At 48.6% G+C, this 13,795-nt stretch overlaps 1 protein-coding gene across 1 annotated transcript in view; it reads left to right on the top strand.

Moving 5' to 3' along the window:
• The window catches only part of PDE6D (phosphodiesterase 6D), a 41,665-nt gene extending 33,839 nt beyond the window's left edge, over positions 1-7,826 (top strand). Inside the window, exons 3-5 of the mRNA XM_054386059.1 lie at positions 3,836-3,961; positions 4,791-4,896; positions 7,229-7,826. Of these exons, the coding sequence (XP_054242034.1) occupies positions 3,836-3,961; positions 4,791-4,896; positions 7,229-7,310 (314 nt within the window). The 3' untranslated portion in view covers positions 7,311-7,826. The remainder of the gene's footprint in view (positions 1-3,835; positions 3,962-4,790; positions 4,897-7,228) is intronic.
• The last annotated feature ends 5,969 nt before the right edge of the window (positions 7,827-13,795 follow it).

The following is a 13,795-nucleotide window of genomic DNA, read 5'->3' as shown; positions in this document are numbered from 1 at the left end:
GGGGCAGAGGGGACAGCTGCAGATGGGTCACAGGAGAGCCTGATGTGTTGCCCCATTTCCCTCCTGCCATCTTCCTCACTTCAGCAAATCATGTCACCTCACTGTGCCTCAGATTTGCCTCACATGTAAAACAAGAGCCCTCACCTCCATCAAAGGAACATGGGGAATTAATTAAAGCATACTCTGGCATGAGATTAATGCCCATTGTACAAGGAATTGTTAAGACCTTATCTGCTGTGCACTTCAGTCATCCATCTAGAAGATGGATCACTGCAAACTGGAACAGGTGCAGAGAAGAGCTATTAGGAGAAGGGACTGAAAGGATTAGGGATGGGAGGATAGTCTTTCTTAGGAGAAGAGAGAAAAAAGCCACTCTTTGTATGGCTTTGAAAGAAAAGAAGGCTGAGCTGGATAGATTATTCTCAATAAATAGGCCAAGAAAAGGGAGAGGTGACCAACAAAGGGGGATAATCTGACTATGAATTAAAAGAAGGTGTGGGGAAATATGGTTCTAATACAAGCCTGCAACTGAAGCAGTGAGGGCAAACGGTCAGAATAATTGAAAAGGAAGGCCCTGTTTGTCTCAAAGTCATTGTAGAGTACTTGTGTGTGTGTTCTGTGGCCCTTCAGGGCAAATCACAGTATAGACATAGCAAAACAAAGGATCCAGATACATAGGAGAGTGAACAAAATATATTTCCTTTAAGCAGGACTTCTGTTTGCTTTTTAAACAGGACTTCGATTTGATTTAAGTACAGTTTTCTTTAAAAAATAAACTCCTAAGTTTCAAATCATGATACTGTATTACTGCCTGAACTTACCACTTAGATTAAATAAAAGACTGTTAATGTGGTGTTGAATTGCTGCCAAGTCTTAACATTAGACTGCTGAAAGTAGTGAAAACCACTGCCTGAGCACCTGAAACTGGAATTAACCATCTAAACTGGATTTTGACAGCAGGAACTTTTCCAGGTGCCCAGTCAGCTCAGTTCAGTGACAGTGCCTTCAAAACTGGGAGGCAATCTGAGAGATGCAAATCTATAACGTTTGGTTTCTTCCCATACATGAGCAAATCCTGGAATAAGCTGCTGAGGTACAGCAGTTTTAGAATCCCAGTGTTATTCCCAGTTACCACAGCCAGCTTTCATTCAGGAAATGCAAACAATCCCTTCATTGTCTAAGAAGAGATAATAGTTTAAAATATCCAGTAAGTTTGGCTAAGATAGATGTCCAAAAAAATTTAGATACTTTGATTAAACTGTATGAAAACATAATAATGATACAGATCACAGGATGTTAGGGGTTGCAAGGGACCTCTGGAGATCATTGAGTCCAACTCCCCTGCCAGAGCAGGACCACAGAATCTAGTGCAGGTCACACAGGGATACACCCAGATGGGTCTTGAAAGTCTCCAGAGGAGACTCCACAACCTTTCTGGGGAGCCTCTTCCAGTGCTCTATGACCCTCACAGTGAAGAATTTCCTCCTCATGTCAAGGTGGAACCTCCTGTGCTGTAGTTTATATCCATTGCCCCTTGTCAGGGTGCAACTGAGAAGAGCCTGTCCCCTCCCTTTTGACACCCAGCCCTCAGATATTTATAAACATTTAGTAAATCCCCTCCCAGTCTTCTCCAGACTTAAAAAAAAAAAGCCCCAGGTCTCTCAGCCTCATAAGGCAGTGCTCCAGTCCCTTAATCATCCTGGTAGCCCCCCGTTGTACTCGGAGTAGTTCCTGTCCCTCTTGAACTGGGGAGCCCAGAACTGTATGCAATATTCCAGGTGAGGTCTCACCAGAGCAGAGTAGAGGGGGAGGAGAACCTCCCTCAGTCTGCTGGACACACTCCTCTCAATGCACCCCAGGATACTGTTGGCCTTCTTGGCCACAAGGGCACATTGCTGTCCCATGGATAACTTGGTATCCACCAGGACTCCCAGGTCCTTCTCCACAGGGCTGCTCTCAAGCAGATCACCTCCTAACCTGTGCTGTAACCAGATGTTGTAGTTGAGTTTCAGGTTTCTAATTAGATGCAGTTGGACTTCAAATCACTTGCTTATTAGTAAATAAGAAATGTGCCATTCATCACTTTCTAATCAGAATGAATTATCTGATAATTACATGTTACCTATATAAGTGCTTACATAAATGTGCACCTATAGTGTATCCTCAAATTAACAAAAAGCAGTAGTAAACTTAGGAGAGAGCCTCCCACATTTCTGCATGTTTTAGAGTGGATCTAACTGATGAGAATCAGGCCTCATTCTCTTCTTTTTAATAGAAAAAAAAAAAAAGTTTAAAAGTTAAATGAGTTTAAAGTACTTTCAATTAAAGTTTCCTGCCTAATGGTGTAAATACCAATTAAAATCTCTTAAATCAGAGATTTAAAGACTGTGCAGTCCTACTTTTATTAAAAGTAACCTTTTATTTGGTAGTTTTGCAGTATTAAAGCAAACATTCTCAGCAATCTGTCTTGAGGATGAAAGAAACGTAATCATTAAATTGCAGAATAATTGTAACAAAGTCATTTTACTCTTAGCTGCAGAGGGATGTTTGTTGACAACAAGCTGCAGTCTGAACTTCTGAGGCCAGTGAAGGATGGTGCCATGCAGATTTCTAGCTGAAAAAAAGAAACTAACTGAAGAAAAATTGGAGAGCTTTTACATTTAAAAGTCTTCCCTTACACTTTTAACTTTCTTTCTTGCCTTTTTTCCCCTTATTACTATTTTAAACAAACCATGGGGTTTGTACTTCTCTATGGGATAGGACAGCTGCTAACACTCCCGAGCCTTCCTGCTCTCTGGATTGGTTTCATACCAAGGTCCTGCTCCTTGCAACTGGTTTAGATTAGTTGGATTTGCCTGAAGTTTGGTAGACACTTCCTTTAATCAAACAGCAGCCTGCTGTCTGCTCATGGCTGTTTTGATACCCTATCTAGTTAGGAGCTCTTTGTCTCCTAAAGCACATGCCAGCTGTATTCCCTCCTCTCTTTATTTCTTAAAACTGTATGTGAAACGTTTTCTGATACACAGGCAGGACTGTACAATCACACCACTGGAGTATGACAGGCTTGGGAGAGTTGTAGTACCTTAACTCTCCCCTGTATTCTCACCTTTCAGCATATTAATCAGTGCTCACACACTGTCCCTTCTTTTACTCCTCCACCTCCAAAAAAATCCTCATTAAATATCTCCCAGGTGCAGTTTGCCACTTGTCCTTGGTCTCTCTCACTGCGAGGGCCCAGAAACCCTGGACTGCCCAATTACTCTCTCTTTTTAACTCACCAGTTTGGTACTGGTTTTACTGCCTCAGTGTTTAGGGAACAGATGTTTTGTACACAGGCCCACTTCAGATCTGTGTGAGATGGCTGAAAGAGTGCTGCTGGGCTGAGAAACGTCTGTTTGTGGTTTGCTGGGGCTGGGCAGCCTAAAAGAGAAGTGAGAAGGGCTGACACGCTTGGTGTACCGAGCAGCACATTGGCTGCTTGTGGTCTTCAGCACACTTCCTAAAGTAGAAATTTAAGTTGCATCTCATATTTTTACCTGAAGAATTGTGGGGGAGGTTGTAATAAACTGTTGAGAACCAGGAGTCTGAGTGATCAGTGTTGTATCCCTGGTTCTGTCACAAGTTTTGTTCCTGGCTCTGGGCAAGGCACTTAACCTATTTGCATCTTGTATTTCACTCCTGCAAATGTGAAAACAAAGTCCTTTGTGTTTTCGTTTGTCCTGCTGCTGTTGCTGTACTAGTGCTAATCGTTGTTTTAAAGTGTGTTACCTCAGCACCTGAAGCAGTTGGGTTTTTCTCATTGTGTCCAAATAATGCTTCTTTATCTGTTTCACAGCTCGAGTTCCTAAAAAAATCCTGAAGTGCAAAGCAGTGTCCCGGGAGCTAAACTTTTCCTCAGCAGAACAAATGGAAAAATTCCGACTGGAACAGAAAGTTTATTTCAAAGGGCAGTGTCTAGAAGGTAACTCAGCTGCTCCCTGTGCAGCCCTGCTGCAGTGCAGGGAGTGACCCCAGCACGGCAGGGATTAGAGAGACTGATCTGGGTTGAATGTGGTGATTTTAATTTTTCAGAGTACTGCTGAAGCACTCATCTTGTCGGGACTAATGGGCCACAGTATTAGGGATAGCATTTCATAAGTGTATTAACACTTTGTTATGTAAGCAAAAAGTCTGGGTAATCGTGCTTCAGGGCATGAATCCACTGCAGGCTGCCTGAGGCAAGGAAGGAGGCTGTGTTAGAGTGACCCATTATGGGCATTCATGCATCTTCCTCAGAAGTATCTAGTGCTGGCCACCAGCAGGCTGGAGACTGGACTTAAGGAGCCTCTGGTTTACTTTGCTTACAGCAATGCGACCAAGCATTGTCTGTGTGACTCCAGAGCTGCACATTTGATCTCCCTCACTACAATACTGCTCTTAATCTGAGGTGAAGGAGGTGGAGTTGAGTTCCTTGGCTTTTGGGCAAGCAGCTATACCCTCGTTTCAACTGGAGCTGGGGAATGTCTGCGAGAGTGGGAGTGTGGGTTTCCTGTTCCCAATTAGGTGTGATGACATTTCTGCTGAATGCTGAGGAAGTGGTGTGACTTTATCATTACTATCAGCTGTTTTAGGAAGGGAGGAGGGCAGGGTCCAGTGCAGTTTAAGCTGTACAAAGAAGTTTAAACTTAAAATGTTGGCAGCACAGTGGGACAGTTTAGGGAGTTCCCCAGTCTGTGAGGTGAAAAGCAAAAGGACCATTTGTGGCTTTTTTCTTCTTTCAAATGCCTCTGGATCTTCTTTTTACTTTGCAGAATGGTTCTTTGAATTCGGTTTTGTGATTCCTAACTCCACAAACACTTGGCAGTCCTTGATAGAGGCAGCACCTGAATCACAGATGATGCCAGCTAACGTTTTAACGTGAGTGCCTTGGGCTTACAGAATCTGAGAGCAGGCAGAGAAACAGCCATGTGTGGCATTCCCTTGGGGGACAGGTGGGAATGAAAAGAGGGAGCTGCTACCAACTCTGCATCACCCTCACTACTGTTAGCTGTTGTGAGATAAAAGGGGTGAAGTCAACCTCATTACCTTCTTTGCCATAGGTCAAATTAGTGTTATATTAAAATACTAAAAGTTTGGAGAAAGTGGAGCTGATCCTTTATTAGAGTTACTTCATTTTTTTGAAAGGTGAGCCGTGAAAAGATTTTAAAATGCTTTGCAGCTTAATACTCTTTACATCCAAGGCGGGGGGGGGGGAAGAGGTGTTTGGGCCATTTTCAGATCCAGCTGTTGACCACTGGCTCTTGTCCAAGGTAGTTGTTTTTTATGCAGTATATCATGCATTGGAGCTACCCCAGTGTTTGCTGTACCATTTTACCAAGCTTTGTGTCTCTTACTTTGGATTATAGACTATACATTTAGTCACATGAGGTTGTATCTGGGGATAAAATACTCTTAACAGGTAGGAAATAGTCACTTTACAGTCACCAGTAATGGGATTTACACACCTTCCTCAGAAACATGGAGTCCTGGCTGCGGTTTGCACGTTGTCTGCTGAGTAGATCAGCAGTCCCTGGGATTTACATCAGAGTGTTGCATGCTGAGCATTGCTCTGAGCGTGGACCGCAAGGCAGAAGCTGTGGTGGGATGATGGAAAAGGCCTCTGGGAAGCTGTACTCACTGACAAAAAGCCACCTTCCCTGCAGTGCTAGATGGGTGCTGGCAAGCACAGGAGGAGCCCGTTGCCAGCAGAGGCAGAAGGGGATGGAAATCTTGCTGCCAGCAAGAGGCAGACAGGGAGCAGCCAGTCTCACTGCAAGGTCCCTGTGTCCTCTGGAAGACCTCCCTCTCCAGCATTTTCCCTCTCATTCCCTCTCTGGAGGAAAGCCAATCGCATAGAGAAGGCACTGGGATGGGAACTACCATCACTGATGTCTATGTGCAGCACATTTCAAAGAGAGTGGACTCAGAAGAGAACATCAGTGTTCCAGTGGTGCTCTCTGGCACAGTCTGCTCAGAACCTTGTAGGTGCTACATGCATCCTTGTCTCCCAGAGCTGGTGGCTTTCAGGCAGTACAGGAGGAGCTAGATTTGGGAATCAGAGTAAAGAAACAGACAAGCTGGTTTTGACCATCTCAGGAAATCAAGGTACTTTCACAACTGGGAGTTGAGAGAATCCAGTTCTCAAATGACCTTGAGGATTTTCCAGTGTCTCATTCATTCCCTGGAATCTGTGCACTTGTCATGGGCAGCCCCGATCTCTCATGGAGATGTCCTAAAGTCAATTTTGAAGTAGAATCACCAGCCTAAAGAAATCAGCTTTTTTCAGGCTTGGAGAGCCCCTCACTTTCAGCTATTCTCAAAGACTTCATGTTTGTCTCAGTGCTTCCATAGCAGGAGAGAATAGAGATGTGGTATTTGGTGCTCACCAAGGCATTCTGTGAAGGATTCCCAGGATGACTGAATGAATATCAGAGTGAGAACATTCCCAGACACTTGAGTTCAGGCACTGCCCACACCAGAGCAAAATCCTTATGCTCTTGCCAGATTCAGCTTTGCCAGTGTTAGATACCAACAGCTGCCATGGAGATGGAACTGCTTTGGTTTTCAAGAACCAGGTTATTTAGACATGGTCAGACCACACTGACCAGTGTTGTAATGGCCCCAAAGTTCTTAATTTTGTCTACCCAGGTCAGCAAGTTAGATCATCAAAGCTTTTGTCACACCCAGATCTACATTTCCATTGCAGTCTGTATAAAATATGCTTGTGCTTGTGCTTTTGCATTTAAGCACTTCTGGAGGGAAATGACATCTTCAGTTGGCTGAAGTAGCTTGCTCAGCACTAGAGGACAGAGACGGGGAATAAAAAAAGAACTCCCATAGGTCTTCACAGTTCACTGCAGGAGAGAGGGACCTGAAGGTGCTAGGGCTGCTCATTTATTTTTAGCCACAGAAGTGAGGAGAAGTTTGCAGTTTGTGAGCAGTCCCTGCAGCCTGTGTTATCAATACTGTGCCCAGAAAGGGAACAGCAAGGGAGGGATGGGGGGAACTGCTCCATGTAGGAATGCAGTGGGAAGATCCTTCAGCCCTGATGGCTCTGGATCAGGACTCTGCTTACCACGTGTGGCTCCAAGCCAAAGTGTGTGTTGCAGGGAGTGAGGTGTCAGCTCAGGTTTGTGAGAGCATTGAGAGGAGCCATCATTTTCTACTGTGCAGGCACTCTTCTAATACCTCTTCTTTTTTCCTTCCACAGTGGTAATGTTATTATAGAAACTAAATTCTATGATGATGACCTTCTCGTAAGCACTTCCAGAGTGAGACTTTTCTACGTTTGAGATGGGGCTTTTTGGAGCTGTTTAGTTTTCCTCCATACAGTTCTTGGTGCAGAACCCCCCGACTATCCAGTGGAAGACACTCCTGTAGGTGGTGACCCTGGGGACCAGCTCAACGTGGGTTGTGACCTTTGCCCATCAGTTATTTTGCTTTCTCCTCTGACAAGACCAGACCAAACCCTCAGAGACAGGACCATGTGCTCGGCGATGCACTGGAGAATAGAGGCTGTCTCTGAGCATGGGCAAACAATGGTCATGCAGAACCAATACTGTAAATTGTTAGTTGCATCCTTTGTACTTCTCTGGATCCTGCTATCATCTCCAATTTCCACTCACACCAAACTCCCAGCGAGTTTCATCTGAGGGAGGGGGGCATTAAGTTAACCTTTTCATTTTTCCCATGTGGTAGGTTTTTATCCTTTCATTGGATTTCTGTGTAAATGGTTCACACTTCCTCTTTCCCCAAACCTGTAAAATAGACGGTGAGATCACCTAATGTAATTAAGCCAATTTCTCAATTAAAACATTCCTACTGTCCAAAGAAGGGAAGCAAAATCAGTGCTGTGTGGTTTCTGTTGTAAAAACACCTCTCTGCAGGCCTGACCTCCTGTCACTCCAGCCAGCAGCAGAGCAGGGCTCTTCACAGCCCTGCTTCTTCCACAGTCCCCAGAGCCTTGTTAACATTCTCTGCCACCAGCTGACCACACAGGAGAGGTTTCCTGACTGCTCTGACCAAGGTTTCTCCTTGGCCTCCTTTCAGTCCTTTGGAGCAGTTTGTTCTCTTTGCTCAGGTTTCTTGAGCAGCCCTGCAAGCTGTTCTGCTTTTCTAACTTCCTGGGGATGCCCAAACCCCTCTGGAAAACCTGTGTTCCCCAGAGCCCACCAGCGCCAGCCCTGTGTTGGGCTGAGCTCCCTGAAGTGCAGCTGTGGCTGCTGCTACCAACAATCTCTAGGCATGTGTTGCTTTAATGACACACAGTGGCAGTTCTGCTCTGACAGGCTCTTCCAGCCCTGCTGCATGCTACCCTTTCCCCTTGTCATTTGTAATTAGGCCTGGCATGTGTAAATCCTGGGAAGGAACACCTCCAGCTTCTGCTCTTAAAACATCACAGACATCTTTATGATCACTCAGCACCTTGGTCAGCCTGTCCTGTGGCTGAACTTGAGATCCTCGAGAGAGACCCAGGGAAATGCAGTGCACCATTCCAGATCCTGGATGCAGCCACTGGGTGTACGTGGGAGGGATGCAGCCATCTGTTTTTTTTCAGGTGAATTGAAGCTGGACCATTAATCCTCACGAGAAGAACATTAGCCATTGTAGCAGCTTTCTGATGAGACCTTACTGATGGATTTCAGACTGCTGGACTCGAGGGGCGGGCAGCGTCTTCTCAGCAGTGTGACCTGTCCTAGTGTACAAAGAGATCAACCAAACCTGCCTGCACGACACCCAGTGGTGGCAACGTCCCTCAGATGAGAGACAAAAGATGTCCAAAGAGGAAAAGCATAAAAGGTGGAGGGTCCTGGGGACAGGTACTAGAGCACGTTCTAGGAGGGGTGGTCTGCTAGACCCACAGGAGGTGTGTCAGAAGCAAGGTGAAGGCGTCTCCTCTTGTTTCTAGGATGCCCTGCCCTCGCCGCCCGCCCCCGCTTGGCTTGGCCGGAGCTGTCCCAGTGCCCCCAGTTGGAGCGGGCTGGCCCGGCGGCGGCTCTGCGGCAGGTCATTGCCGCCCTCAAGTGGCTCCATGGGAAATAGCTGGCACCTCACCCTCCCCTGTCCCTGGATCAACCTCTCCCAGTAAGCCCCCAGCACCCCCACAGTGCGGGGCGCAGCCTCCCTTAAAGAACTGATAGAGCAAAGGCCGGAGCCGGGGGAGGGCAGGGGCCGGACCCAGCCGGCAGAAAAGCCCCAGAAGGGCGGGGGGGACAGCGTGGTCTGACCGGACACCATCCAAACCCCAGGTGAAGGGCATTTGGGTGCTGGGAGCAGGAGCTTGTGCTTGGCCCAAACAGCTGTGGGTCCCCACGGGGCTGACAGGGATTTGAAAGAAGGGACAGGAGAGCCTACCAACGCCCTGCCCTAAGCATGGCTGTCCCCAGAGCTCCCTGGCGTGGGACCATTGGCACTGGGGCAGCAAAGGCACTGGCAGTGACAAAAGTAGGGCAGGAAAGGACAAGCATGGGACAGGAGGTCCTGGGTGTGTCTCATCACCACCACTAATGTCCATGTTCTCCAGGCAGTCTTTCTATGCAATGGATGGGCAGGGGGAGCAGTGGGAGTGAGGAATGACAGAGGTGTTCTGCCTTTCATATAGCCAAAAAAGTTCTTACCTGGAAACCTGCAGCCACGGCATACACCTCTGAGGCTGGGAAACTTCCTCCATCCTGGTCCTCACATCAGACTCTGCATGAGGGGAAGGGTCCATGTTGGCAAGAGGAGCAATTCTGGGAGGGTAGGACCTAGCTGGGTGAGGCAAGAAGACTGTTGCCAGAGTCCATCATGAAGCCCAGCCACAAAACCCCAGCTTATCTGGAGCCACCAGCATATGACTGGCCAAGTGGTGCCTGGGAGAAGGAACTGGATGGATTCAGCAGCTGCCACAGGCAAGTCCCAGCCAGCAGAAGGCGGCTGTCAGGAAGGTGCTAGTCTCTTTACAATGGTGTGCTGTGACAGGAGGAGGGCAAACAGATACAACAGGTACACACTGGAACACAGGAAGTTCCACCTCAACATGAGGAAAAACTTTTTACTGTAAGAGTGATGGAGTACTTGGAACAGGCTGCCAAGAGAGGTTGTGGAGTTTCCTTCTCTGGAGATTTTCAAGACCCATCTGGACGACATGTTAGAGTTCAGTATTGTTAGGGAAAGAAGCAGGACAATAAGTGAAGTTTCTAGCATGGACTTTAAGAGGGCTAACTTTGTCCTCTTCAAAGGCCTACTTAGTAGTATCCTGTGGGCTAGAGCACTAGAGGGTAGGGGGGCCCAAGAGAACTGGTGAATATTCAAACACTACATCCTCCAAGCTCAGGACAGGTCTATTCACTTAAAAAAGCCAAACAAACAAAAGCAAAACAAAAAACAAGTAAAGGAGGCAAGAGACCTGTGTGGATAATCAAGGAGCTCCTAAAAAAAAATCAGATGGAAGAGGGACATTTTCAACATGTGGAAAAAGGGTCTGGTCAGTTGGGAGGATTATAGAAATGTTGCCAGAGCTTGTAGAGACACAAGAAGATAGGCCAAGGCTCTCTTGGAACTTAGTCTGGCTAGGGAGGTTAAAGAAAACAAGAGGTCCTTCAAATATATCAATGAGAAAAGGAGGAATAGGGCGAAAGTGGGCCCACTGCTAAACAAGGCAGGAGATAACAGAAGGTGCAAAGATGGCAGAATTGCTGAATGCCTTCTTTGCTTCAGACTTCACTCCTAAGACCAGCAAGCAGGAATCTCAGTCACTGCAAATAAGAGAGCAAAACTGGAGGAAGATACCCCACTGGTCGGTGAAGACTGAGTTAGAGATCACCTGGACAAACAAACCACACAAATCCATGGGCCCCAATGGCTGCATCCACGTGTGCTGAGGGAGCTGCTGATGTTGTTGCTGAGCAGCTCTCCATCAGTTTTGATAAATCATGGAGAACAGGAGAGGTACCTGGAGACTGGAAGAAAGCCAATGTTACTCCAGTCTTCGAAAGGGGCAGGAAGGAAGACCACATGGGGTTTGCCCCTTACATCAGGAAGGTTGTGAGCTGCCCCGACAGCCTGCAGGAGCCTGGTGGTAGGGGCAGGGCAGCCCTGCAGAGCCTGGACAGGCAGTCAGAGGCCACAGAGGCACATTTGGAAGCAGTGGAAGGGGGAAGCAGGCAAGGGCAGCCTGGCACGGAGAGATTTGGGGTGAAGCTTGTAAAGAGCAAGCTTCACCCTCACTGCCCATCAACCATGTCTCCCCCTGAGAGCCCTCTGAGCCAGGGTTTTGCACAAACACTGGGTAAAAGCAATGAGGCAGCAGAAAGGAGGGTGATGCATAACACATTTTTTGCTTTAGGGGAGCTCTCTGAATGGTTTTGGGGTCCGTTACACCACAGAAGCTCTCCAAAGCAGGGTCATGGCTTTATACGATGAAAACCACCCAACTATGGGATGCAGGCTGGCTGTGAAGTGAGACCCTGGCCCTGGGTGTGTTGAGCTCTTGCCCGCAGGCTGCAATCAGGGTGATGGTGGAACAGGGTCAGCTCCTCCTCCCCACCACACAGCAAGCACCAGGCACTCACACCCTCACTGCCCATCCCAACAGGGTGCTACCTACCCCAGCTGCCACCCGGGCACCTTCCCTGGCCACCGTGGGGGCTCTCAGCTGCCTGCCCACCCAGCACTGGGGCTGCCGCTGGCATGCTGCCCCAGATCTGCCCTGCCCAATAACGCTCAGGCGGGGAGGCAGAGCCTTCCTAATGCGGTTAATTAGCTGATTCACAAAGGTTACTGGCGAACAAAAGGTGCACAAACAGCCCAGGGCCACGTTATGTTCAGTGCCTGCTTTGCTACTCTTACCTTCCCGGGGCTGTGGGCAGCGCATGGCAGCAGGCAGCGCATGGCAGCTGGCAGTATGTGGCAGCAGGTGGCACACAGCAGCAGTGGGCAGCCTGTGGGGTCAGCAGTGTCTCATCCCACCTCACCAAGTTCCATCCTCCCCCAGGAGCACTGCAAGAGGGGACAGGAGGGCTGGGAAGGTTCAAGTCCCTCTATGTCTTTTGAGGGGCACAGATCTCACTCCTAGGTTACCAGGACAATGCAGGTAGAGTCCCAGCCAGGCACTGAACTCCTCGGACAGAGGAACTTAGAATCATAGAATAGAATCATAGAATCAGTCAGGGTTGGAAGGGACCACGAGGATCAGCCAGTTCCAACCCCCCTGCCATGGGCAGGGAAACCTCACACTACGTCAGGCTGGCCAGAGCCTCATCCAGCCTGGCCTTAAACACCTCCAGGGATGGGGCAAATCACCTCCCAGGGCAACCCATTCCAGGCTCTCACCACTCTCATGGTGAAGAACTTCTTCCTTACATCCATCCTGAATCCCCCCACTTCCAGCTTTATTCCATTCCCCCTAGTATTATCACTACCTGATATCCTAAAAAGTGGCTCCACAGCTTTCTTGGAGCCCCCTTCAGATACTGGAAGGCCACAATAAGGTCACCTCAGAGCCTTCTCTTCTCCAGACTGAACAGCCCCAACTCTTTCAGTCTGTCCTCACTGGAGAGGTGCTCCAGCCCTCTGATCATCCTGGTGGCCCTTCTCTGGACACCTTCCAGCATGTCCATATCCCTCTTGTAACAAGGGCTCCAGAACTGGACGCAGTACTCCAGGTGGGGTCTCACCAGAGTAGAAGGGGAGAATCACCTCCCTTGACCTGCTGGCCACACTTCTCCAGGTGCAGCCTAGGATCTGGTTGGCTTTCTGGGCTGCAAGTGCACATTGACAGCTCATGTTGAGCTTCTCATCCACCAGCACCCTCAAGACCCTTTCCTCAGGGCTGCTTTCCAGCCAGTCACTGCCCTCCAGCCAGTCACTGCCCTCCAGCCAGTCACTGCCCAGCCTGGATTTGTGCTTGGGATTTCCTCGACCCAGATGCAGGACCCTGCACTTGGTCTTGTTGAACCTCATGAGGCTGGCTCTCCAGCTTGTCAAGGTCTCTCTGGATGGCATCCCTTCCTTCCAGCCTGTCTGCTGTACCACACAGCTTGGTGTCATCAGCAAACTTGCTGAGGGTGCACTGAATGCCACTGTCCATGTCACTTGGGAGCTGGCAGGTGACTTGGGCACAGCCCTCTCTGTCTCCAAAGAAAGGAGGGCAGCTGGGGCAGAGGTAGGACCAAAAGGTCCCTTTTCAGCCCAAGGTTCCAAATTCCCTCTGCTCTAAAGAGCCTCCAGCCCCCAGGCCCTCAGTGCCATGGGATCTGGATGCAGTCCCTGTTGGGGCTCAGCACCCACCTCATCCCACTGCAGACTTGACATCCACATCCACGGCAGCAGGCCCTACTTGTACCCCACTGCTTCAGGACAGGAGTGGGACCAGCCATGGCCACAGTCCTTCTTGCAGAGTTATCTCTTTCTTACAGCATCCAGCTCTGTGCCAAAATCCTTCCTGCATCACCCTCCCCATGCCAAAATCGTGCCTGCTCTCCCAGCACCCCAGGGTCAGGCAGGGCACTGAGGAGGGGTGAAGAACTGTGGATGCAGAGGAAAGGAGAAGGGAACAGTGGGATGGTGCTGCAGAAAGCTCTTCTGGTTTCTCAAAAGCCAGTCTGGAAGGGGCTGGCATTCCCCTGGCTGTGCAAAAGGGCAAGAGCGACAAGTTTGGGGATTAAACTCACACCACCTTGGAAGAATGGGAACAAAGAAACTGCCAGGGATGCAGGAGAAAACCACAAGAATGATGTGAAGACCGTGACAGATGGACTTACAGAACTGGGGGGTCATTTGGCTGACAGAGATGCAG

Source organism: Indicator indicator, chromosome 13 (assembly GCF_027791375.1).
Source record: "Indicator indicator isolate 239-I01 chromosome 13, UM_Iind_1.1, whole genome shotgun sequence".
Lineage (NCBI taxonomy): Eukaryota > Metazoa > Chordata > Aves > Piciformes > Indicatoridae > Indicator > Indicator indicator.
The sequence above is the reverse complement of the archived record's forward strand: the minus strand, read 5'-3'. Positions and strand labels throughout refer to the sequence as shown.